The 23,575-nt window shown below is 44.0% G+C and overlaps 1 protein-coding gene across 3 annotated transcripts; it reads right to left on the minus strand.

Annotated features, from left to right (window-relative positions):
- Nucleotides 1-9,324: 9,324 nt before the first annotated feature.
- LOC117879865 (RNA-binding protein 4B-like) lies at nucleotides 9,325-22,543 on the minus strand. 3 transcript variants are annotated; one of them, XM_034775356.1, is made up of 3 exons: nucleotides 22,089-22,542; nucleotides 13,531-14,250; nucleotides 9,325-9,922 (listed from the first exon to the last, which is right to left on the minus strand). In XM_034775356.1, the coding sequence occupies exons 1-2, from the start codon at nucleotides 22,498-22,500 to the stop codon at nucleotides 13,538-13,540; spliced, it is 1,125 nt and encodes a 374-aa protein (XP_034631247.1). In that variant the 5' UTR covers nucleotides 22,501-22,542; the 3' UTR covers nucleotides 9,325-9,922; nucleotides 13,531-13,537. The 3 variants fall into 3 exon arrangements, with proteins under 3 accessions (XP_034631247.1, XP_034631248.1, XP_034631249.1); XM_034775357.1 differs by lacking the exon at nucleotides 13,531-14,250; XM_034775358.1 differs by lacking the exons at nucleotides 9,325-9,922; nucleotides 13,531-14,250 and adding an exon at nucleotides 14,258-16,014 and having other exon boundaries at nucleotides 22,089-22,543.
- Nucleotides 22,544-23,575: the final 1,032 nt, after the last annotated feature.

Raw genomic sequence — 23,575 nt, forward strand, 5'->3', positions numbered from 1 at the left:
ACTTTTGAACAGAAACTTACTGGTGAACTTTTTTACAAACTGTCTAGGAAATGACTAGAAAAGTACTAGGGTCTTGATTACTCATTGGAATGTGACCCTTTTGTGCAGAAATGTCACTTGTACTTTATGTACACCTTATCCTGTTTGAATATAGGATGCATTTTCTGTAAAAGGTTAAACTCTTTCTTTAAATCTCCTCCTCCAGTGAGATTTGTGGAGATGAGTATGTAACCAATTTGAAGGTTTTATCAATACTTGATTCAGCATTTACAAAAGCTAATACACCTGCTAACCAAATCTATATGGGCTTCCAGGTGCCAGTAGTTGTATATTTATAGTAGATGCATTAATGACACACTACAGCAAGTGCTGTGACTGAAAGAAGTAATGCTGCAATGTAATTCTAAACCATTACCCTGCTGGCACTTTTTCATTATTCTGCAATGTTGCAAAGGTAGTTTCTTACATTCAAGGGGAGGAAAGAAGAAAAACAGGTTCAGTTTTTCAACTAGAGAAGGAAAGTTCCATGCTGCTGTATGCCATGGAGTACTACCATGCAGGATCAAAGACAACCACCCTCTGCCAAAAATCACCACTACCCCTCCACCTGAGCTGAAGGCTATAACTCTAAAGTGACTGAATTAAAATATTTTTAAAAAATTAACTATTTTCCTACTATAATTACCCTGCCTGCAGACAGTATATGGAGTAGAAGTCAGTTCAGTCTTCATGGAAATCCAGCTAGAAGGAAGTTAAGGAAAATAGTTTTAAGAACATCCCATGCACTAAGTACACCTAAGAACGGCCATACTAGGTCAAACCCATAGGTCTATTTAGCTTAGTATCCTATTTTCCAACAGTGATTGCCAATGCAGGTACTTCAGAAGGAATGAACAGAACAGGTAATCATCAAAGGATCCATCGCCTATTCCCCATTCCCAGCTTTTGGCAAATGGGGGCTAGGGACACCATCCCTGCCCATCCTGATTAATAGCCATTGATGGACCTCCTCCATGAACTTAGCTATTGTATATAGTCATTCATAAGCTGAATATTTTTGGTAAAAAAGTGATGCATCAAAGAGTGGGGGTCGGCTTATAAACGGGTCTACACCAAAATTTGATGATAAACTCCATGGAATCATTGAATTGAGTATCTAATACATTGTCTTTTGCCTACCTAGAGTGTCTGCAGGCATGGAGCCCCTCAGTTCCCTGTGGCCGCGGTTTGCCCTTCCCAGCCAATGGGAGCTGCGGGAACTGGCATGTCTTGCCGCTCCCATTGGCTGGGAATGGCGAACTGCGGCCAAAGGGAACTGAGGGGCTCATGCCTGCAGACGCTCCAAATAAACAAAACGTCCCAATCCACCTGCGGCTTACCCTGACTGCAGGGAGCCAAAGTTTGCCAACTCCTGAAATATAGGGTCGTCTTATGAAAGGGTCATACAGTTTTTGCTATTTTTACCTAACCATCTTGGAGGTTCAGCTTATAAATGAACGGGCTAATGAACAAGTATATACGGTAGTTCTTTTTTGAATCCTGTTATAGTATTGGCCTTCACAACATCCCCTGGCAAAGAATTCCACGGGTTACCTGTGTGGTGTGTGAAGAAATACTTCCTTTGGTTTGTTTTAAACTTGCTGCCTATTAATTTCATTTGGTGACCCCTAGTTCTTGTGTTATAAGAAGTTAATAACACTTCCTTACTTTCTCATGATTTTATAGACCTCTATGATATTCCCCCTTTAGTCGTCTCTTTTCCAAGCTGAAGAGTCTTAGTCGTTAATCTCGCATCATACAGAAGCTGTTCCATACCCCTAATCATTTTTGTTGCCCTTTTCTGTATTTTTTCCAATTCCAATATATCTTTTTTTTGAGATGGGGCGACCAGGTCTGCTTACAGTATTCAAGATGTGGGTGTACTATGGATTTATATAATGGTAATATATTTTCTATCTTCTTATATATCCATTTTCTAATGATTCCCAACATTCTTGTTAGGTTTTTTTTGTTTGTTTTTTGTTTTGTTTTGTTTTTGTTTTTGACTGCCACTGCACATTGAGTGGATGTTTTCAGAGAACTATCCACAGTGACTCCATGATCTCTTTCTTGAGTGGTAACCGCTAATTTAGACTGCAACATTTTATACTCCAAGAAGCAGTACAGGTACCTAGCACTCCTTCCTCTCTAAGCACAAACCTAAACTTGGCTTATGGGCAGTTGCTTTGTCATAGATATGCCACAAACTATAAACAAATGGAACTACATGTGCAACTCCAAATTTTACCCTATTTAGCATTGGGCCAAGTAGCATTAAACGGCTTGCTGCTAGCTGATACCTTTATGCTAGAATTGTGCCAATTAAGCAGCAGTCACTTCCACTCACTACCATTTGGCTAAATCTATTCCAATAAAGCAGTGTTAATAGTTCATAAGTACACAAGAAAAATCAGAAAGTAACATGTGATCAATTAGGCTACCCATACCCAGCGTGAGTCCAGCTAAGGGAGCAAAACGGCTACCCTTCAGGAAACAGGAAGGCAATAGAACATAAATGGTGGCATTCATGTGCAAGAATGAAATTAGGACTATGAATTTGAACAAATAACTAAAGGGTGTTTTTGTTGTTTAAGATAATTAATGATAGCTGAAGCTGGAAACTAGTGGGGATTTAAGCATGAAGTGGCTGAGCTGCTAGGAAAAAAAGTACAATGCAGGGGTGGCCAAACTTACTGACCTTTTGAGGCACATACAACAATCTTCAGAAGTTCAAGAGCTAAGGCGGGAGGCACCTGCTGGGGCTCAGGGCTTCAGCTCCACTTCTACTGAAGCCCCAAGACCCCCTCCTTCCTGCAAGGCAGAGGTCCTGAGCTCCTCTCCCCTCCCCCCAAAGTCTGGTAGGTGGAGAATGGGTGGGGGAGGGCGGGTGTCTCTGTGAGCTTCACTTTAACTGTAAAAGAGCCGTATGTGGCTCGCAAGCCAGTTTGGCCACCGCTGGTATAATGCTTTATTAAAATCATTTTTTTGGACTGGAGAATATTAAATAGTATACCTATGTTTGAAAAAAGGCTCTAGGGAGTTACCAATCAGTCAGTCTAATTTCTGTCTGGTAAATTAGTTGAAAGGATAATTTACTAAAATACCTAGATCATATTAAGATAGATTCCAACCAATAAAGCTTCTCCAAAGAAAAATTCTCATTCAGCTATAAAAATTATTTGAATGTGTCAATAAGACAGTCATTGAAAGAGAAATGAGTGCTATACTTTATTTTCAAAAGGCTGTTGACAAAGGCCCTCCCTGGAGGCTAATAAAGAAACTAGTGCTGATATGAGATGTGAAGTACCATCCTGAATCAAAAACTGGCTTAGAGTAGAAATAAATGGTAGTGTGGCCAGAGGTTGACAGTGCTGTGATCTGAGGTTCTGTATTAAGATGGGTGGTGGTAATATATTTATAAATGATTGGGAAAAGGAAGTGAGAAGCCATGTGGCAAAATTTACATATGCCACAATGTTTTTAGGTCAGTAAAGACTAGAAAAGACTCTGAGGAACTGCAGAGGACCCTAACCGTGCTAAGGGAGACGGCAACCTGATGCAAAGTAATGCATGTTAGGAGGGGAGTCTCTAAACTACTTCTGTATCTTACTAGATTGTAAATTAACGGTATCCACTCTAGGAAAAGCCCAGGGCATCACTGTGGACACTGAAGACCACTGGTGAATGAACAGCAGCAGTCAAATAAGCAAACAAAATGTAGGATGCATAAGGAATGTGACAGAACATATTCTATTGGCATTATGAATGGGTCATCCTCATCTGGACTACAGGGTGGTATTGGTTCTCATCTCATCTCCAGAGAGAGAGCAGAATTAAGAGGGGATTCAGAGACAGGGAAGGAGACTGATTAAGATGCTGGGAAAAAATACATATGAAGAGAGACTGAAAAAATTGGGACTGTTTAGTGAGACATGATAAAATTATATAAATAAATGACTGCCATAGAAAAGAGATCAGAAACTTCTATATTAATAACATCAGAACAAGAGGATAATCAAAATTGAAAGGTGGCAAATTAAAAGCTGATAGAAGGAAATACTTTTTCATACACACACACTGCATCCCTTAGCCAGTAGAACTTATTGCTGAGAGTGGAGCAGCGTTCAGTAAGAGACTCGATGTTTATGTGGGCTGATGCTCTCACCCTTCCAACTATGGAGATCTATATATCAGGAACATGTGTCAGCATATCCTTCCAAGCTGGAAAGCATGCCCAAGTCAGTCAGCAGATGGAGCACAGGATGCAGGACCCAGGTTGAGTGAGTAGATCAGTGGTCCCTAACCTTTTTTGTCTGGCAGGCGCCAGACGACGAGCCACAGAGGACCATGGCGGCGGACGAGCATCCGCTGACAAGCAGCAACATCAATAGGTGTCGCTACCGAAATGCCGCCGAGAAGCAGAGTCCTCCAGAGGCGTTGCCACCGAAATGCCAAAAATCGGCAGCATTTCGGCAGTGACGCCTCTGGAGGATGCTGCTTCTCGGTGGCATTTCAGGCGGATGCTCGGCTGCTGGCCAGTACGTGGGCGCACTTAGATGCCCCAGCAGGCACCCTGGCACCCACAGGCACCACGTTACAGACCCCTGGGGTAGATGGACAGATGTGTTGGGTGCATCCTAAACCCTCAGGGTGTCTCATATGACTTGTCCCCAAACACTGGCTCCACTCTGGTGGGTGAGGAGTAGGGCAGAACCAAAAACCCCCTCTCCCTGAGAGGTATGAAGAGCATAGTAGGTGGATGGGGCAATGGAAGTGCTTATGGCAAAGATAACTGTCCAGACTCTCAAAGTGACTGAGGTGCAGGAGGAGACTGGGATATTAGGACAGCATATACAGACTCCATTCCCATCCTCCCCCCTGGCTGGGGCTTGATGGCACAGAACAACTCCAAGAGACAGACCCAGGCTGAGAAAGCAAATCCTAGTGTATGCGCAATATGCCTCAGGGAATACCTTTCCCCATTCAGCAGAAAATCCCCCCTGCACCATTAGCTCCTAGTCCTCCTTCAACAGAGGGATTCCCTGCTCCTCAGTGTACCTGTATGGCCCATTTAGCACAGAGAGCTCTCCATAACCAGATGAAATTGCAACTTCCCAGTGTACTTTAATTTCCCATGCCAATAACAAGAGCATTAGGGTTATAATCCCATTCCCAAAGCAGGCCTTGGATTGAAAACCTGAGTGCTTCTGAAAAGGAATGGAGGAGAGGGGGAATGGTGGGTTCCTGAGAGAACTTTTCACCCTGCAAACTCCCAGTGGGAAGATGAGGTGTTAACAGTCCCGCTGCTATCACTGGTCTTCTGGCCCTTGGAGGGGATGAATACCTAGCTTAACCTTAATACTCCTCAGGATTGAGTTTCCCTCCACCATACTCTCTAAACTTCCCACCACTGTGGTTCAACCCAAGGGGAAGTTAATTACAACTCCCACCAGCTGCAGAGGAAGCAATGAGGCCTGTAAAGGCCATGCTCTGATTGGCTGCCGATTATGTCAAAGCCCAAATCTTTGGGAGAAAGGAGAGCACGTAGATGTGGGACCCTACACTTCAGTCATTTACACCAGTGCAAAGTCCTAGCACATCACAGCAGCAGCATTCTGCACCCTGCTGGTACTGGTGTCAGAGACAACACAGCCCCCTCTTTCTCCAAAGAGTAGATGGTAGGAATCCAGCTGCCTCTATGTGGCATTCAATTGAGAAAGGGGGATTTTCACACCAAGTCTGGCTGCTTATTTTTTGTCTAAATGGGAGCTGCATACTTTAGAAAAAAACTCTGCCTGCCAGTCACTATCAAACACCTGAAAATCTGCCTCCCAGTATTTAAATGCATTAACAAAAGGAGATCCAAGCAACGGGAAAGAAGTGCATCTTTTGCAAGATAGCTGCCTGGTGGGAGTGAAGGCATATTTAGGCCTGAGAGAAGCCTGCTGTGGATTTTAAATGTCTGGTCTGATAACATTTAACAGCATAAGTAGAACTGTGTATGTGTAAGAAATTGTAAAATAATAATGTTTGTAAGAACAAGAAAAAATAAGTAACTAAAAAGCATCGGTTTGAACTAACACTAAACTTGTACTGCCAGTGGAAGGGAGTTAACCTGGAAATGAGAGCCTAACAGAGATGTATAAGAAAAAATAAAAACTTATTTATGTTTGTGTAATAGAGGGAAGTTGAAACTGTATTGTCCACTTCTGAAGGCGACTATGATGAGATCAACCTGATGATCTTCCCACTTGTAACTGATCACTACTTGCTGAGTATTTTGCCTTAATAAAGATTTTAGCTCCATCTGCTGAGTAAGTGAATCTTAATCCACTACCACCCAGCCTAGCAATCATGAGAGGGGAATTAATACTTGAGCTAAAAATAGCCCTTCTGTTGGCTCAAAACCACCAGACTATGCACAAGAAACTACACCCTGCCCTCTCTTGCCTGTAAAGGGTTAGCAATGATCAAGTCTGCTCCTTTGTCAGCCACACAGATTTTCAATGAGCGTAGCTGCTGTGGGTGCAAGCTTCTGCCAAAACAGGAAAAGAGAGAATGGATCACACTTGGGGTTCATCTACTCCAGAATCTTGTCTCCAAGAGCAGACAACAGCAGATATTTCAGGGAAAGGAAATCTGCAGTAGGCAGTGATGGGATAACTGCCTCCCTGTAGTTAGAAGTTGGCTTGTGTCCTCATTGTTTCCAAAACACCTGCTTATTTTTAATGTCTTTTCTAACTCTGGTTATTCTCATTAGCTATGTAAGTGTCTGATATCCTGAATCCTGCAGAGCTTATGGCCTCAATGCTGTCAAGTGGGAATGAGTTATATAGGCTAGTTCTACATTATCTGGTGGCTTGCAAGAAGTGAACTGTGGTGGAATTCAGTCCCCCATGACTTAAAGCTGCAAATAGAAATTGGACATATCTTTTTAAAAGCTATGCTTTAGCTCAACCCTAAGCAATTGGGCTTGATGTAGAAATCACTAGGTGTGGTTCTCTGGGTTGTAAAATGCCAGTCAAATTAGATGATCAGAGTGGCCACCTCTAGCATGAACATTCATGAACCGAGCAGGTGCCTGCATGAGCAAAACCAACACAATTGTCACTCGTCAGTTTCTTAGCCCAAATGCTGACTCATATTTAGAGTACCCTGAATGCAATATTGAGGGGCTCCTCCCACTCCAGCTATTTGACAGTAACCCACATCTGTAACTCATAATGTTTCACAGGGAGGAGAAGGGCTATTGTCTACTGCGTAACCTTGTACCTCAAGGTGTGTGTTTTCTGCAAGGGTGGAGTCTTTCTTGAAAGCAAGCAGCATTATTATTATTAATAAAACTCATTGCAAGAGCAGCTAGAGGCTAACCAGCTCAGTCTCACCCTGCTAGGCACTGTGCAAACAATTGTGTATTGTAGGAGCAGCTAGGGACCCCAGCATAGTAAGCACTGTATAAACACACCACATAAAGAGAGGCCCTGCAGTAAAGGACTTATAAAGAGACATGGCAAACAGAAGGCAGCATGATAAGCAGCAGTCACAGCATCACACTTTCCTAATGTTGAACTTCTTGTACATTGCATGGCAGAGGAGAGCTTTAAGGAAGGGCTGTGAAAGATGACATAAGTGTTGAATGTTTACAGAAAATGCACAAAGAGCTTAGGTCCACACATCAACAGTATTTGAGGATCCACACCTTATTTTTGTTGCCCTAATGTAGCCAGATAGGCAGTGATCACTAGCTGCATAAGAAGGCAGTTTTTGGTATGTGGTAGTTGGAGGATAAGGGGATGATGGCTTTACAGATTTGGATGGGGAGCTTTTCCCCAGAGGAAAAGGGCAGCATAGGCCCATGCACAAAAGTGATGGTGTGAGAGAGGGAATTTAAAACACGAGAGTAGAGGAGTGTAGAAAATGGCCTCAGATGGGAGCTGTTGAGGCTTGCCCTATTTCTGTTTTCCTACTCATTTCTTCACTAGACTAGATTAGGTAGCTAGATTTGAGGACATCAGGGATCTTGAGACAGGGTGGCGGCAGCAGGAAACCCCACCCCCAGGAAGAGAACCAGCTACAATGGCCCATTCAGGAGGCCACAAGGAAGCAAGATTCAGTAGCAGGATGGCTATGAGGCAGCTTTGGATAAGTTCAAAAAGCTAACAAAGTACAAGGGGAGCAGTGGTTGGGAATCACAATGCCCTGGGGAAAAAAATCCTCCTCATTCTAAGCCTACACCAGCTCAACTGCTGTGTTTCTTCACTGAGCAGATAAGGCCCTTGTATGTCACCTTCAGACATCAGAAGTTAACAGGCAAGGTACCTGACTGAGAAGGCAACTGCTGTGAGTGTACCTCCATGTACTCAGCTGGGACTGCACATCAAAAGCATTTCTTGTACCCACACTATTGTGCAGGATCTCACTCAGGCATTTACCCAGCTCAGGAGCTTTTCCTCTTTTGCAACTAGATCATAAACTGCCACAAGCCACCTGCTCACCCAGCTTTCCTTGCAGACTACAGATTTGATATTAGAGTGGTGCTAGTAAGACAGTCAGAGTAGACTAAACTTAGATGGAAATAGATATGTTCAGGCACCTCCAACTCTGAACTTGGCTCATGCCCTTCAAGTTTATCAAAAGAGACATACAGCAGCTTCTCTCTTCAGAGGGATTTGACAGAGCTGGGCTGACAGCAGCAGGGTTGCTGCTACAGAGATCTACTTACCTCCTTGTATCTTTTTCAAACTGCAACTTCTTCACAAGAGGAAACTGCTGAGAAGCAGTGAGATCAGCTTGTGGCTCTTTCCGCATGCACCCTATACAACCCCGAAGAGGGAATTCCACATCAAAGCAGCATGAATAAGGTTGTAAGTCCTGCAACAGCTGACTGCTGAGAAATTCCTGCCTACTGTTGCCTCTTAAAGGGTATAGCTTAGACCTAGACGATACTCAGAGGTGAACTGGAAGGGACTAATGCATAATCCCATGGCTGAGGACTCTGGAGACCTGAGTTCAATTGCCAATTCAGCTACAAATTTTTCCTGTTACTGAGTCCCTACTCCTGCCCCTTGTCTTGTCTATTTAGACTGTAATCTTTGTGATAGCTATATGTATTTACAGTGCATACCACAATGGGACCCCCACTGTCCTTTGAAGTTCCAGGCACTACTATAATAGTGGCTTAAGTATTCGGTCTTGCACTGTTTCATTCCATAAAATCACTCCCACAAGCTTAGACCAGTGCACCATGCATGGTTCTGGTTTACACAAGACACAAATATACTCTCATCTGTTACAAGTGTTTATTTTGCTGGAAAAAGAGAGGTGGTCAAACGATGCTAAACTTCAGAGAGAAGGAGAGTTACAGGTTATATTCCAAAAATAATGGTGGGGCAGAAGAGACGACTCCAGACTGCAGGCTAGAACTAAGGGTAGCAGGCTTCGCAATACTACGTTAAGATATATTTCATAGTTAACTAAGACTGGTTATTCACCTTTAAAAACAAATATACTATTAAATAGGCAAGCTACAAACTGAACTGCAAGAGGAAGACAGTAATCCCAAGCATGTCTCCAAAAAAGAGTAAACTAGCACTGCAACTACTCTAGCTCAAAAGCTGGGCTTAAATTGGATAAAGAGCAGCAAAGAATAATGGCTCTAGGGTCATGGGAAAATAAAAGGCCAAAAAATTATTCAAAGCAATTTCTGAAAAATAGAAAAAGGAAGTTAAGTTACTTTTCACTACACTTTGAAGAGAGACAAATGTCCATTAAGAGTAAATGCATTAGCCGTGATCGGTATGCTTTGAAGCCCAGCACAGTTTGACACGTACGATATAGATTTCACGTGCAACAGGAACCCGACGTCCAGCCGCACATATCCTACCTGAAAGATAAAAAGCACAATTCATTCAAAGGCCTAAAGACAGATTTCTGCCCTCAAATACACTCAGGCCACCTTGAGTCTCCTGTACAAAGAAGAGGTGCATTTCCTAGAGAAAAAGTCAACCTATCTGTTCCTGAAAGTCACAAAAATCAACATGAGAAATCCTTAATAGTTATGGCATTAATGAGGTTCCTGTTTCCAAGCTCTGTATTAATTGGGTCCAAAACCAAAGACAGAAAATTGGGCTTCATGTTTACTTCTTGGTCTTGGCTGTGGTTTGGTCAAACAAGTTCAGGCTTTTGCTTTTACCGCAAAGAGCTGCTAGTTTATAGAATTCATTGAATTTATAGAGAAAACCACTTCATGTGTAATTATACTCCATTTATTTCCTCTGTTAGAGGCAACTGTATGGAAACTGACCTCCAAACTCTGAAAATTATATTTGTAAGGGAATGGGTCCTTAATGACCAATGACTGAGTTTTGAAAAAAGTTACTCCAGAGCATGTGCAGGCAGCCCTCCCATACTGGAATCCATTTCAAGTTCTTTCAGTTAAAAGATTTAAGTTTCTAGTTTTTAAGACAGCCTTCCTAATCTGACCAGTACAGCATATCTCTGAGTCCACAGGCAGATCTAGTGGTTCTGCTGATGCTCATCATTTTGCCAAGCAGCAAAACAAAATTAACTAAAACCGATTCTGTTCATAGCTGCTGTTCAGAACTCCTTAGGCAGAGCTAGGAAGCCAACAACCAAGTCAGTTTCACTTCATAGCTGCTTGGCAAAGCAAACACCACAGCAGGGCCTGGAGCAGCAGAATCTTCATCCTGGCCCTTCCCTACCAACAGCCAGCTGGTGTGGGGAGAAGAGAAAACTCCTTTTTCCAGTAGTTAGAGGGCAATGGAGCACCAAGCCAACTTGACTTCTAATAGCCAGAGCCTGATACCGAAGACCTAATGTTCACATGGGGCCCAGGATGGACATCCTGATTAAAATCCCTGTGCCTGCCCCCTCTACTGGGGTGACAGGAAGAGCACAGAGGGCTTCCATCAGTACATTGACCTGGTCCTTTACAACAGGACCTACTTCTAGGTGGCAGGGAAGATTTTTTTCCAAGGACAGAGAGTAGTTCTGCTTCTTAGAATGTACCTAAACAAAGTTTTATAGGAGGCATCTGCTGTGCTGTAGCTATTGGTATGAGTGGGCCAATTAAACAATCACTGTAGTTTAATACAGTTAAGTGTAGCATTCAAGTTATGGCATTAACAAAACCCTGTTCAAATATCTTCTCTGAAATGCAGTAGCATCAAGACCTCCAGCCCATTTAGAAGCTCATCTTCTTGCTGTGGATCTACGTTTCCAGAACATGGACTAAAAATAGCTCCCCAGGTTGAGGTTGTTCTTGCTCACAATTCAAAGACCGCTTGAATTAAAGAAGAAGAGAGAGAATTAAGAAATCAGATAGCTCAGTCTCCAGAAGATTTTGGGTGAAATCTTCAAAAGCACTAAAATGACATAGGAACCCAAGTCAATAGGGGTTAGGCACTTTTGAAAATTTTACCTTTTGGCCTTTAAACAATGCCCAAAAAATTTAGGTTTAAAAACCCCATTTACTTTACACAAGGTTTCTTTTAATAAAGTTTAAAGTGCCCGAGGACCCTACTTACTTGCAGAAACTGCTTCCTGAACACAGACTCTCAGCAGCTGACTTTAGGGATTAAGGGTAAAATGTTCCAAAGTGCCTAATTGATTTAGGAGCCTAAATCCCAACAGACATGGTGTCTTGTATTCAGCTTGGTGTCTTCTTGCACTGAAATGGAAACTTATTACAAGATTCATTGCAACCCTACACGAACCTAACTGCTAATGCACTTTTGAGAGAGGATGCAGAATGGCCTACTCAGTGGGGGAATCAATAGATAACTCTCCAATGCAATACAAAAGCAACCCGTGGAAATGCACTGCCTGGGCCTCTTTTGCTGTAATCAGAGGGGTCATTGAAGAACAAAATGCTACTACCTGGCTAAACTCAGCTCAGAGTACAATGCTGTTATTTGAGTCAGAAACTTCTGCTCTCTCTCATTACTTTTACATTTGAACCCTGGCCACATGCAAGAGGAGCCCTGGCAGATTCCCAAGTCCTTCCCGCTAGGAGTGGTGCAATGACAAGGCGAGAACCTTCATGCAAGGTGAGCTGAGTGAAGAATCCAACCCTGTAAAGTGAAGTCCCTCCCACGACAACAGACTGGTAGGAGAACTGGACACACCAGCTACACCTGGTGTGTAAGAGGGGGCTCAGATTTAAGCTGAGAATTCTAATCCTTCATCACCTGTCAAATCCTCTGGCCCCTCCTAGGTCACCTACTATCACTGGAGGCCATGCCACAAGCTTCCAACTGTTTAAACTGAGACAAGTTAAAGCAGTTGTGGGTGAATGCTCCTGTTCCTCGGAAGCAGGCATTATGGTAAACAGGATGCTTGTTGGCAGGAACGAACAAGACAGTGACCATTGTCCTCAATGTAAGACATTCTCCTGACTCTCAGCAACTTGCAAGCTCCAAATATTATTTTGTGAACAGTATTTGTGGTAGTTCAGACCAGTAAGACAGTGCCCCTGCCCTGAAGGCCTTAACTCCCCGACTTATCTCTGCTCCTGAAGTCCCAAGAGGAGCAGACAGGTGCCAGTAACTTCTTTCATCTCTGATTCGTTCAGCGCATGTGCCCTCCCCCTTCCTAAATTAGACTACTATAGCTCCCTGTCTATGGGGGCTCCCACAAGGCCATTGGGAAGCTTCATCTAGTACAGAAGAGACTGCTCAGAGGAAACTAGACCCATGCTCCACACAATAGTTGTAAGTCATTTCACCTGGAAATTCGTGCTCACTGCAAGTTACAATGCCCTAGATATTCTGGGTCCTAAATAGCTCCCCACAACATCACGTCTCAGTACAGGAGTTTGAAGGAACATCACCGCAAAGGGGGGGGGGGAAGGGGGCGCAGAGCTCTCAACAACCCTCTCATCATAAATCTGAGCTTATTCTTTTAGTATAGTGACAACTGTAATCATGCTCTGGCCTTTAACTGCAGGAATTTGAATCCCCTTGACAATTAATCCCCTGGCTGTATCCCCATAATTCCATTTCTGGTCTTATTAATGTAGCTGTACAGTAGCAGCATAGGTAATATAAAACATGCTCTATTTGGGGGGAAATGTTCCAAGCCCTACATGTACACCTGTTTCAGTTATATGCACAATGCACTAGATTCTCTGGTGACAGATACCTCAGAAAAACATGCGTTATTTCTGGACTTGACTCAGTTTACATTTCATTCTTACATCCTGGCTTTGGAAAATGTCTACTTCCAAGTAAAAGGCCTGATGTATGATTGATTTAAAATCCTAACAAGGGTCAAAGCTTTGCCAAATGCCTGACAAGTGAAATTCAGAGTTTAATAGGTGTAAGGCACTTTTTGCTAGCATCCAATGATACAGGGCCAAATGTGCCCCTGTAGCACCATGTATGTTACATACTTAGAACCTAGGAAGAGGATCCCCATGTCCTCAAACTATCAGGACAAAAAACGATGAACTAGACCGGAAAGTGCTCTCACCTCCGACTCAAAACGCAGAGTACCGCGCCCTGTCCGCATACGACTCCCGCCCGAACCGCTGAACATCGTAGAGGGAGGCCCGAGCGACCGACGAGACTGGAGACAGCTGACAACGTTCATAACCGTACGCCTCTCCGACGGTGGTGGCCGCGGTTGCCGTGCGACGCAGGGGGCTTCTATCCCGGGTGTAATAGGTGGAGGATGCGGCTGCTGCAGCAGCAGTTGCAGCTGCAGCTACTGCTGCTGCTGCTGCTCCCGGGGTTGGCAGCAGCGCTCTATCATAAGGGTCTAGGGTAGTAGTGAGGCGATTGGCCATGGCTGTGGTGGCGGCCATGGCTGTGGTGGCGGCCATGGCTGTGGTTTGTACTTGGGAGTATTGCGCATACTGCGAATACTGGGCCATTGTTTGCTCTGCATAGGCGTCGTATGCAGATGCCGTAGCATAGGGCCTCACGCGATATCTTTTGTAGTAGTCGACCATTGCTCCATACCCATCATCGTAATACATGGTCTCCCCATAGCCCGCGGGGTAGGGAGTGCGCACCGCTCCGTACTGCTCATTATAGGTTTCGGTAAAGTCAGGCACTTGCCCCGTGCGATCTACCGGACACTCTTTAGACCAGTGCCCTTCTTTCCCACACCGATAGCAGCCACTCTTGTCTCCCATCCCGGGCGCGGTCCTGAGCCGACTGGTGGACAACTGCACGTGCATCCGCTTGCCTTTAAGAAACAGACGCAAGAATGGTTGCTATAATAAACTGATGCCACATGGAAAACCACAAGATTTGTAACAAAACAAAGCATATTAAATCTTGATTTAAAATGTATCAAGACAAGCTGATCGATTCACCCCCTCACTACATCTAACCAGACAGCTACAATTATTGAGCATTCTGCCCATAAGTCAAACCAACAATTTTACCCGTCAGCTTTTACGGGATACTGGCTCCTCACTGTCTACTAAGATTTACCCCCGTGAAGCGATGCAGAGCCCCAAGAACAGACAGAACTCCGAAGAACTCCAGTGATTGTATCTGTCTTGGAATGGTTATTGATGGAACTCCGGAAGGAAACACATCCTGACAAATCCCAAGATGACTTTTCAGAAGATATCCATATAATGATTGTCAGAGCAGACCAGGAACAACACAGCATGAACTACCATACTTAGCAAGAGGGTTCAAGAAAGTTACATACATTGGTAGCACAAGTACAATTCAAAATGGTCTAGACTCTCTGGCCATTTCCAGGCCTGGTGAAGGCTGGGCATTACCAGATACGTACAATAAGCTCACACCACAGCAATCTTATGGCAGGCGATTTGCAGAGCAGCTAAACAAAAAGGAGCCACGTGCCCACCATCCAGGCCACAGGGGAGACCAGGAGAAGTTAACTGGCAGAAAGGGCATGGGGATGGCTCCTACCAATGTCCAAAGAGATCTTTAACCCCCTTTTTAAAACACAAAGCCCGCAGCACCTGATGGGAAAAAGTAGCAGGATGGATATAGCAGTCATGGGCTCTGTGGACAAAGCATTGTAGAACTATTGCGTGTGCTTGTGGTTTTCCATTGCTTATGGTCAGTTTTGTGGAAAAACATTTTCCTCTGACACTGAAGTCAGTGGGAGCTGCTCTGAATGTCAGGCCACTTATTTAGATGCCTTTACAGCAATCTTGATATGCAAGTTTAGACTGTCAAGTTTGAAAGCACTAACTAAACTGTGTAAGGCAATCTTTCCATGCAAGTTAGCTATAAGCCTCTGGATAATTAACAGTTTTGTAATAGCAATTTGCTCTTCCACCTCAAATGAAAAAGCTACACACGAAATTTCTCACACTGCAAACACTTTGGCTGCATGTTTAGTCTGCAAACCTAACCTAGAACTAACTTGCTGTTCTGTTTTCAATATCAGTGAGTCCTGCGGAACTCAGTGCTAGATTTTTCTTTGGCAGTTTTCTTTGCCAAGATGTCTCAGCTGATTGCATACAACAAGTGAGCTTCTCCTTGCAGAGGAGGCAATCTATTCCATTTAGATTCTTATACCATGCACCTTAGCACAGCAAGAATGCTGTAGTTGCATGCTAGATGTAGATGATGTACTACAAAGAAAGTGGATTTGCCAGTTAGCCCAAAGCAAAGGAGCATTTCAGACCAGAAACTGTCTACTTGTCACTCAAAGTTTTGACTGTAGGACAAGAGACTGAATATAGACACTACAAAGGAGTTCTTGGTGTGAAACAGCCAATACTTCAAGGAGCATAATGTAGGGATCCTTGTGGTTTTGGTATTAAGGTCAGATTTAAGTATAGCACTTTTGCCAGCTAATCTGAAAAATAGTTAATTGTTTGAATTACTGAGTTACTTGCTACTTTCAGTGTATTAAAGCTATTTATTGATCACCATTCTTGTGCTTTGCAATGTACAAAAGCAGAGGTGAGAAGGTCCCTCCAACCAGGTGACACTGAAGGAGCTTCTGCACTTGAAGCTGGAAAAGAAAAAAGCATTGTAACCACAACATGCGACCTCTATCTCCGACATGCATCCGGCCCTCAGCAGCATTCAGAGAGTCAAAACCCAGATTATATTCTACATCAAGAGCCACCATTTCAGTTAGATGTTACAGAACATAAATCACAACAGAATCCAGTAATCCTTTAGCCAGAAGTCCATAAACAGTCCCAGTTTAACTGCACAAGCTTATGGGTGATCTCTTGCCAGTTTGACTTACCTTAAGTTACAGAGATATAGCCAGTGTTTTCGGTGGCAAAGCAACTTACCACTATGGCACTTACCTGACAGAGAAGGACACCATTGCATTCACCTTCTACGGTGCTTCACATCAAGTGTTTGAGACGGATACTAAACAGGTAGGAAAGTGCTGTAGGCTCAGGGCTGGAAAACCAGTTACACGATACTTGACCATAGCAACCTACCGAATAAAGCCAATCCTCTGCAGTGAGAGTTGAGCAGCCCTTTTTATATTCCATTTTATCATAAGGGACGGACTAGATTAATCCAAAGGCCCTTTCCATGCTACTCCAATGTAGATCAGATAGACTTGTCACATAGAATCCTTAAAAGAGTGTATATTCTCCACAGCAGTCTGCCAAGACATCACATGGCCAGAAATACCTCTGCACAGTTCCAGTTAAAAATAGCTATTCTTAGACAGCTGTCAGGAGCTTGAGGCCACTATTTGGGTGTACATTTGACTGAAATGACCATGACCTCTTGTTCTCAAGCATTTATTTGAACAATTCCCATCTGGGCCTTCTGCCTCAAACATCACTTCTGCGAAAGGGACATGGTCCGCCAGGATGCATATTTGTGAAGATGGTCTGGGTGCAACATGGCCAACTTCCCCATGTTATAGATCAAGTGTATCATTTTCAAAAGTGCCCATGTCACTTTTGAAAATAGGTCTTAAGAGGTTAAGTGACACTTGTTTTTGAAAATGTTACCCCTAATGGTGCTTGTGTTTTCAGAAGCAAGTAATAAAGTCCCTCTCAGAAAAAAAACACAAGTCACTTCATTTTTTATATATTCTAGATTTCACACACACACACACACACACACACACACACTATGGTGTAGTGTACCATACTGGCAGCCCTGAAAGCTGAAGTAAATTATCTATAAAATAGGTCTGGCACTACCGGTGCCCACACAATGTGCCAGCATCCCCACCCAGCCAAAATGTCTTAATCCTGACCTGGAGGGCCACTTTGAAAGGGGGGGGGGGGTTCATCCTCCATGGCCAGTTCAATCTTTGGACTTTCAGGGTTTATGAAAGGTGAACACCTGTTCAACAGGAACTGGGCTGGGACCCACCAGCTTATTTAATGGGAATTATGGAAGTGCTATGAGTAGGCTTGGAGGAATTTAATTTTTAATCAGAAAACCTCTATTTCACTGTACATACACTAACCAATGGAAAAAATATTTCCATCGATAATTAAAATTTACAGATAGGCAACATAAGGAAAATATGTTTTCCCCTATAATGCAGTAAGATTTTTTGGCTCCCGAGGACAGTGTTATATCGGGGTAGAGGTGTAACTATTGTCTGACCCTCCCTCCCCTAATTTCACACAACTGTGAACATTTAAAGCATTTTTTTAGATTTTTTGTTAATTTAAAATAATACTAGCCACCAAAATATTATAAAAATAAAATTCTGCCAAGCCTAGCTTTGGGGTGTTAACAGCTTTTGGTCACTGAGCCTGGGACAGAAGAATTAGTGGCAAGGTGCAAAACACCCTTTGTTTCATAGTCTGAAGAATATAATCAATGAGAGAGTTCTATTTCTGCTTGTCACTAGAAAATGGAAACCAAATGTCTTAGCCACATACGGTGCAGAGAAGTTTATTAGTAGAAACACGAAACAAGCACTCATGCATTAATAGCAGCCCTGCTGCAAGCTTCAAATGGCTAATCTCCCTAAAATCCCATTAATTTCTATATAGGCCATATGGGTATATGCAATGCAGCGTTTTAGACCCAAGACAGTCAGGCCTCCAGGCACACACCCTTTCTTTTACAGGGCTGCCTAAAGATACACCTGGCTGCTGCTTCTAAGAGAAGACAAATATTCTGTTCTAAACAGAAGAGCAGCTGTTTCTTTACTAAAGATTATGTCTACAAACCCTTAACAGGTTAACTTTTGGGATGAGGTGTTGAGAGATGCAGCATCACTTTCAATGGTTGTACCAGACATGCCCGTTAGCTGAGGTAGAGCGTCACAGCCTAACTCCCAAGACTAGATAGGGCGTACCCATTGTAGGACCCAAAGATCTGTGCACAGGTGTAACATGACAGTCTACAAATCCACTTGCTTTCCACATTGCACTAACAGATGGCTTTGTACTGCTGGAGCAGAGACAGCTCATGCAACCAAAACATTGGGAATGACAAAAATTGCACATCTGTTTTGTTGCCACTGCTCAGTGTTGATAAATGGAAAGTATTCCCTGCTATGTGCATTAATCTGAACGCTTACTGAGTTCCTAAATTAGCTGGATCAACTCTAAGAGATCTGGGCACCACTCTGGGCAAGTCAATGGAAACCAGTGTGCAGGAGCAAAGTGCTAAGGTACGTAAGGGATGGGATGGAGAATCCTTAAGATATAATGCCATTCTATAAATCATTGGGACACCTCCACCTAGAGTACTGTGTTCTATTTTGGTCACCCCAGCTCCATAAAGTATGTATGAGAAACAGATGAGGGCAAAAGACAGGTGATGAGAATTATGAGCCTGAAAAAACTCTCATATGAAGAGATTAAATGAATGGGGCCGTTTATCTTACAGACAAATGAGAGAATGTGATAGGAATACACAAAACAACAAATGGGATAGAGGTAATAGACTGGATGCTATTTACCCTCTCATCATACAAAAACATGGGGTTATTCCACAACACTGATAGTGTTTCCTTTGACCTGTTTTAAAGTTGCTCCTCTTTCCACACTGAGCACAATTCACATGTGGAACTCACTACCTCAAGGTATCACCAAGATCAAAAACTAAGCAGGACTCAAAGAGTATTGACCATTTACAGGAATAAGGATAGCCAGAACAAGAACAGTAAGTGTTATAAAAAGATGCAAGTTTTGGAAGAGATTTAAATACTTCTGCTTCAGGGCAAGAGCTAACCTCCGCTGGAGTCTAGTTATCCCATCAATGCTATTACAGGGTCCCCTGAAGCTTCTGCTGAAGCAGTTGGTATTGGCTGCTGTCAGAGACAGGATACCAAACTAGAAAGACCACATCTCTGATCCATTCTGATAATTCTCATGCTCCACAGCTCAAGAGTTCCAACAGAACAAGTCAATATCAATTCATCCCCTACCATGAACTCCCATTTTTTAGTTGATTAAGTCAGTTTGTCTCAGGCTAAATTTGTAGGTAGAGTCTTCAAGATATCTTTCAGCCTCTTTACAATGCTTAAGGCAGCTAGGGAGGTTTTAAGTGGGCTTGGTAAGTCAGTCAGCTGACTGGTCAAAGAAGGTCAATTGATCCCCTATTCAGTCAAATACTGTCAAATACTCCAGCAAGATTGCTACGGCCTACCATTTCGATTTCATTATGGTGCCATTCTTTCATTTTTAGACCTTCTACTCCTGAGGGAATTCTGCACCAAAAAATTAAAAATTACACGCACAATAATTCTGCAAAAATTTTTTGTCAATAAATAAATGTAGCTCCAGCATGGCAGTGGGGAGCACAGGCCACTCACTGGCTGCACTGAGGTGGGAGATCACCCTGAAGCCCCCACCTCCCGCGATACAGGGACTCGGCAGTGAGGCTGCACCTGACCTGATACAGTGCAAGGGCTGGGCCTGCCCCAGAAACACCCTGGGGCTCTGCCCCTCTGTGCCAGGTGCACCAGATGTGGGTAGGCAGGCTCAGCCCAGCCGGATCTAAGTGTGTGTGTGGGGGGGGGGGGGGTGCGGAACCAGGTGTGGGACAATCTGGGTGCGGTGGCTCAGTGGGAGATCTGGATGCACAGGGGTTCGTTGGGGGGTTCCAGGTGCAATGGGACTCTGCAGTTGATCCAGGTGAAGGTGACTGGGGTTCAGCAGGGGGGTATGGGTGTGGGGAGATGGGGGGCTCCAAATGCCAGGGGAGTGGGGCTTGATGGGGTGGGAGTACAGGTGCAGCTGCTTGGGGATCAGTGGGGTGGAGGCCTGGGGGGCTCATCAGAGGGGTCCAGGTGTAGGGGGGTAGGGCTTGTCAGGGTGAGGATTCAATGGGCCTGCTTAATGGGGGAGCCCCAGCTGCGGCCAAGGGGATGCTGCATGCTGGTCTCCTGCTCCCGCTGCGATTCCCCTCCCCCTGCCCTATTCCACTCCCCTTCCTTCCCCACTGCCTCTTCCCACACCCTCCCCTCATTTCCCACCCCATCATGGGCACTCACTGTTGCACAGAAAACAGGAAGGCTCCTAGCGCACAGAAGAGGAGCACGACTGGCACTAGGACCCAGGAGGCGGCGTTCAGCTGCAGAGTCAGGGGAGCCAGCCTCCTTCAGATGGGTAGCTCTGTCCATGCAGAAATGAGGGGGGCACCGGCTTGTAACCCCATGTACCCCCCCGCGCTGCATCTCTGTTTCAAGGGGAGCAATCCCCCCCAAAAACCTGCACCCATAGTTGTGCCCTCCCCCCCCCCCCAGCGCTTCCCTGTTTTCTGCAGGGAAACACAGGAATTCTGTGGGCGGGGGGTACAGGGGGACATTTTCTGGGGGTGCCCAGTCACGCAGAATCCCCCCAGGAGTAACCTTCATTTCACAGTCTTCTGAGTTAAAGTAACTCAGTTAAGTAACTTGTTTTTTTTTGTAATTAGGCTAACTGGATAAGGCTAAACCTATTGGAGACTTAACGACATACTCTTGTTTGTTCCTGTTCTAATAAACTGGTGGTTTAAAAACATTTTATTTTTATGGACCAGTCTAATGTCTAACACTGGTCTTAACCTTATAAAGATCAGGAATGCAAGTCTGATCTTCTTTGGTTTTGCAGGACTACTGGGAGATCTCAAAGCTCTAACAATTTAAAGGAGAAATTAATAAAGGCTTCCTTATTCAAAAGGTTGACTGATAACTGAAGTTCATTAGGAGTTAACAGAGAAAGACAAAGTTATTGTCTAACTAAAAATACCTTCTCCTTTTGATACCTCAGCTTTCACTCTTCACTTTTGTGAGGTCATCACTGTCTCATGATTAGAGAACTAGACTCACACCATAAACAAAACCCAAATTTCTGGTGTAGAAAAAAAACCCAGAGTTTTAATTTAACAAATCTGTTCAGACCAACTTTATGCATCATAAAAAAAGCAGACAAGCCCATTTCCACCCTCCACCCCTCCTTGCAGGTCATCTTGAACATCTTTTGGAAGGAAAGATCTCTTGTTTAACACCTTTTAATAATTGCACAAAGCTTTAAATACTCCTAAAGATGAGGGACCAACATGTCTGATCTCGTGCAAGCTCCTGCCACATTTCTGCCATGCCCCACAATCTCAACCCTGCTATTCAAGTCCTGGGCTTCCGCAAACACACAGTTCTGCCCATGAAACTCAATCATGACCTACAGTGCCCCTTGCTATTCCAGACTTGGTCTCCCCACAGCTATGTCAACACCCTTCAATCTCCTGTAACACTTTTTCAACTATAACTGCAGCCAGAGGACTATTAAATGTATGACAAACAGTTCTCCAGAGGAGCAGCACTGCATTACCTAGTTCATTAACCAGACATGTACTTAACTGAAAGTATTTCTCAAATCCAATGAAAGCACTTTTCTAACTTGAACAAAAACCATGGTTTATCCAATTCCTAAACAACTCCCCAAGAACTCTGCACTTCTTGTTGTGTTAAACATCTACACTGAAAAACTCATCCAGACAACATGATCAGTCTGAACGCCACCCAGGTATCCATTATTCATTCAGCACAATTAGGACCCCATGACCAACAGATTCCCACCTGACCTGCTCTTCTGGACAGAACCTGGCGCTACCTAGTCCTAGCGAAGGCTGCACTTGCCCTGGTTCATGTTTCACCTTGGAACTCTGTGTTGTCTAGGCCCCTGATGGCCTCCACCGCATCCTCAGCCCGCTCCATGTGCACAAAGGCATAGTCCTTCACTATGTCGCACTCGATTACCGGGCCATACTCTTCAAACTTGGCTCGCAGCTCCAGGTTAGTGCAGGTGGTGCTGATGTTGCCCACATGCAGCTTGGTGGAGGCCTTGCTCTTGTTCTTGCTGGCTTCCACGTTGATGCAGACACCATGCAGCTTGTGGTGATGCAGGTTACGGATGGCATCTTCGGCCGCTGTCTTGTCTTCGATGTGCACAAAGCCATAGTTTTTGATGATGTCACATTCCAGCACCTTCCCGTACTGCTCAAAGAGCGATCGGATCTCTTGCTCCGTTGCCTCCCGGGGCAGATTCCCAATGAAGAGTTTCACCATCTTGGCAGAGCCTGGCAGCGGAAGAGGAAAGTGGTTTAAGGAGAAGCACTCATCCAAGTGCAATGCTCTTTTACATCTCTGTACTTATATGACCCTCTTCACCACAGTATTGCCCCCATTTTATAGATGCAGGAGCCTAGGCACAGGGTAGATTAAATGACTTGCCCAGGGTCACGCAGGGAGTATAGCTGATCTGGGAATTGAACCCAGGTCTCCGGAGTTCCAATCCAGTATCCCATCCACTAGACCAGGGGTAGGCAACCTATAGTAGGTGTGACAAAGGCAGCACGCGAGCTGATTTTCAGTGGCACTCACTGCCTGGATCCTGGCCACCGGTCCAGGGGGGGCTCTGCATTTTAATTTAATTCTAAATGAAATTTCTTAAACATTTTTAAAACCTTATTTACTTTACATACAACAATAGTTTAGTTATATATTACAGACTTACATTTTAATGTTTTTTGAAGGTTTCTTTCTGTATTACTGGCACGCAAAACCTTAAACTAGAGTGAATAAATGAAGACTCAGTACACCACTTCTGAAAGGTTGCCGACCCCTGCATTAGACTATCCTTCCTATATAAGCTGTACTAATACTCTTCAGTGATAGGGTCCTATCCACGTAGTCTATTTACATGAAAGCTAAGTACAATCAGGAGAGATGACCCATGTCCCATTAAAATTGTTCTTGACAATAAAGTAGGGAATTTGGTACCAGTGGCTTCGAATGGGGTTCTAGGCACTTTGCTGTTGGAGATGCACCTTTTGTACGGAAGAACTAAGGCCTGGACCAGCATAATTCACTAAGATCCTATGAAAAAAGTAACAGAGGGTCCTGTGGCACCTTTAAGACTAACAGAAGTATTGGGAGCATAAGCTTTCGTGGGTAAGAACCTCACTTCTTCAGATGCAAGTAACGGAAATCTCCAGAGGCAGGTATAAATCAGTATAGAGATAACGAGGTTAGTTCAATCAGGGAGGGTGAGGTGCTCTGCTAGCAGTTGAGCTGTGAACACCAAGGGAGGAGAAACTGCTTCTGTAGTTGGATAGCCATTCACAGTCTTTGTTTAATCCTG

Source organism: Trachemys scripta, chromosome 7 (assembly GCF_013100865.1).
Source record: "Trachemys scripta elegans isolate TJP31775 chromosome 7, CAS_Tse_1.0, whole genome shotgun sequence".
Lineage (NCBI taxonomy): Eukaryota > Metazoa > Chordata > Testudines > Emydidae > Trachemys > Trachemys scripta.

Bases quoted from the DNA above. Each gene is read 5' to 3' on its own strand.
- LOC117879865 (XM_034775356.1), bottom strand. From the start codon at position 22,500: ATGGTGAAACTCTTCATTGGGAATCTGCCCCGGGAGGCAACGGAGCAA. The intron at 14,251-22,088 runs GTGAAACATGAA...TGTTTCTTAAAG, and splicing joins AGACAACACAGAGTTCCAAG to GCAAGCGGATGCACGTGCAG.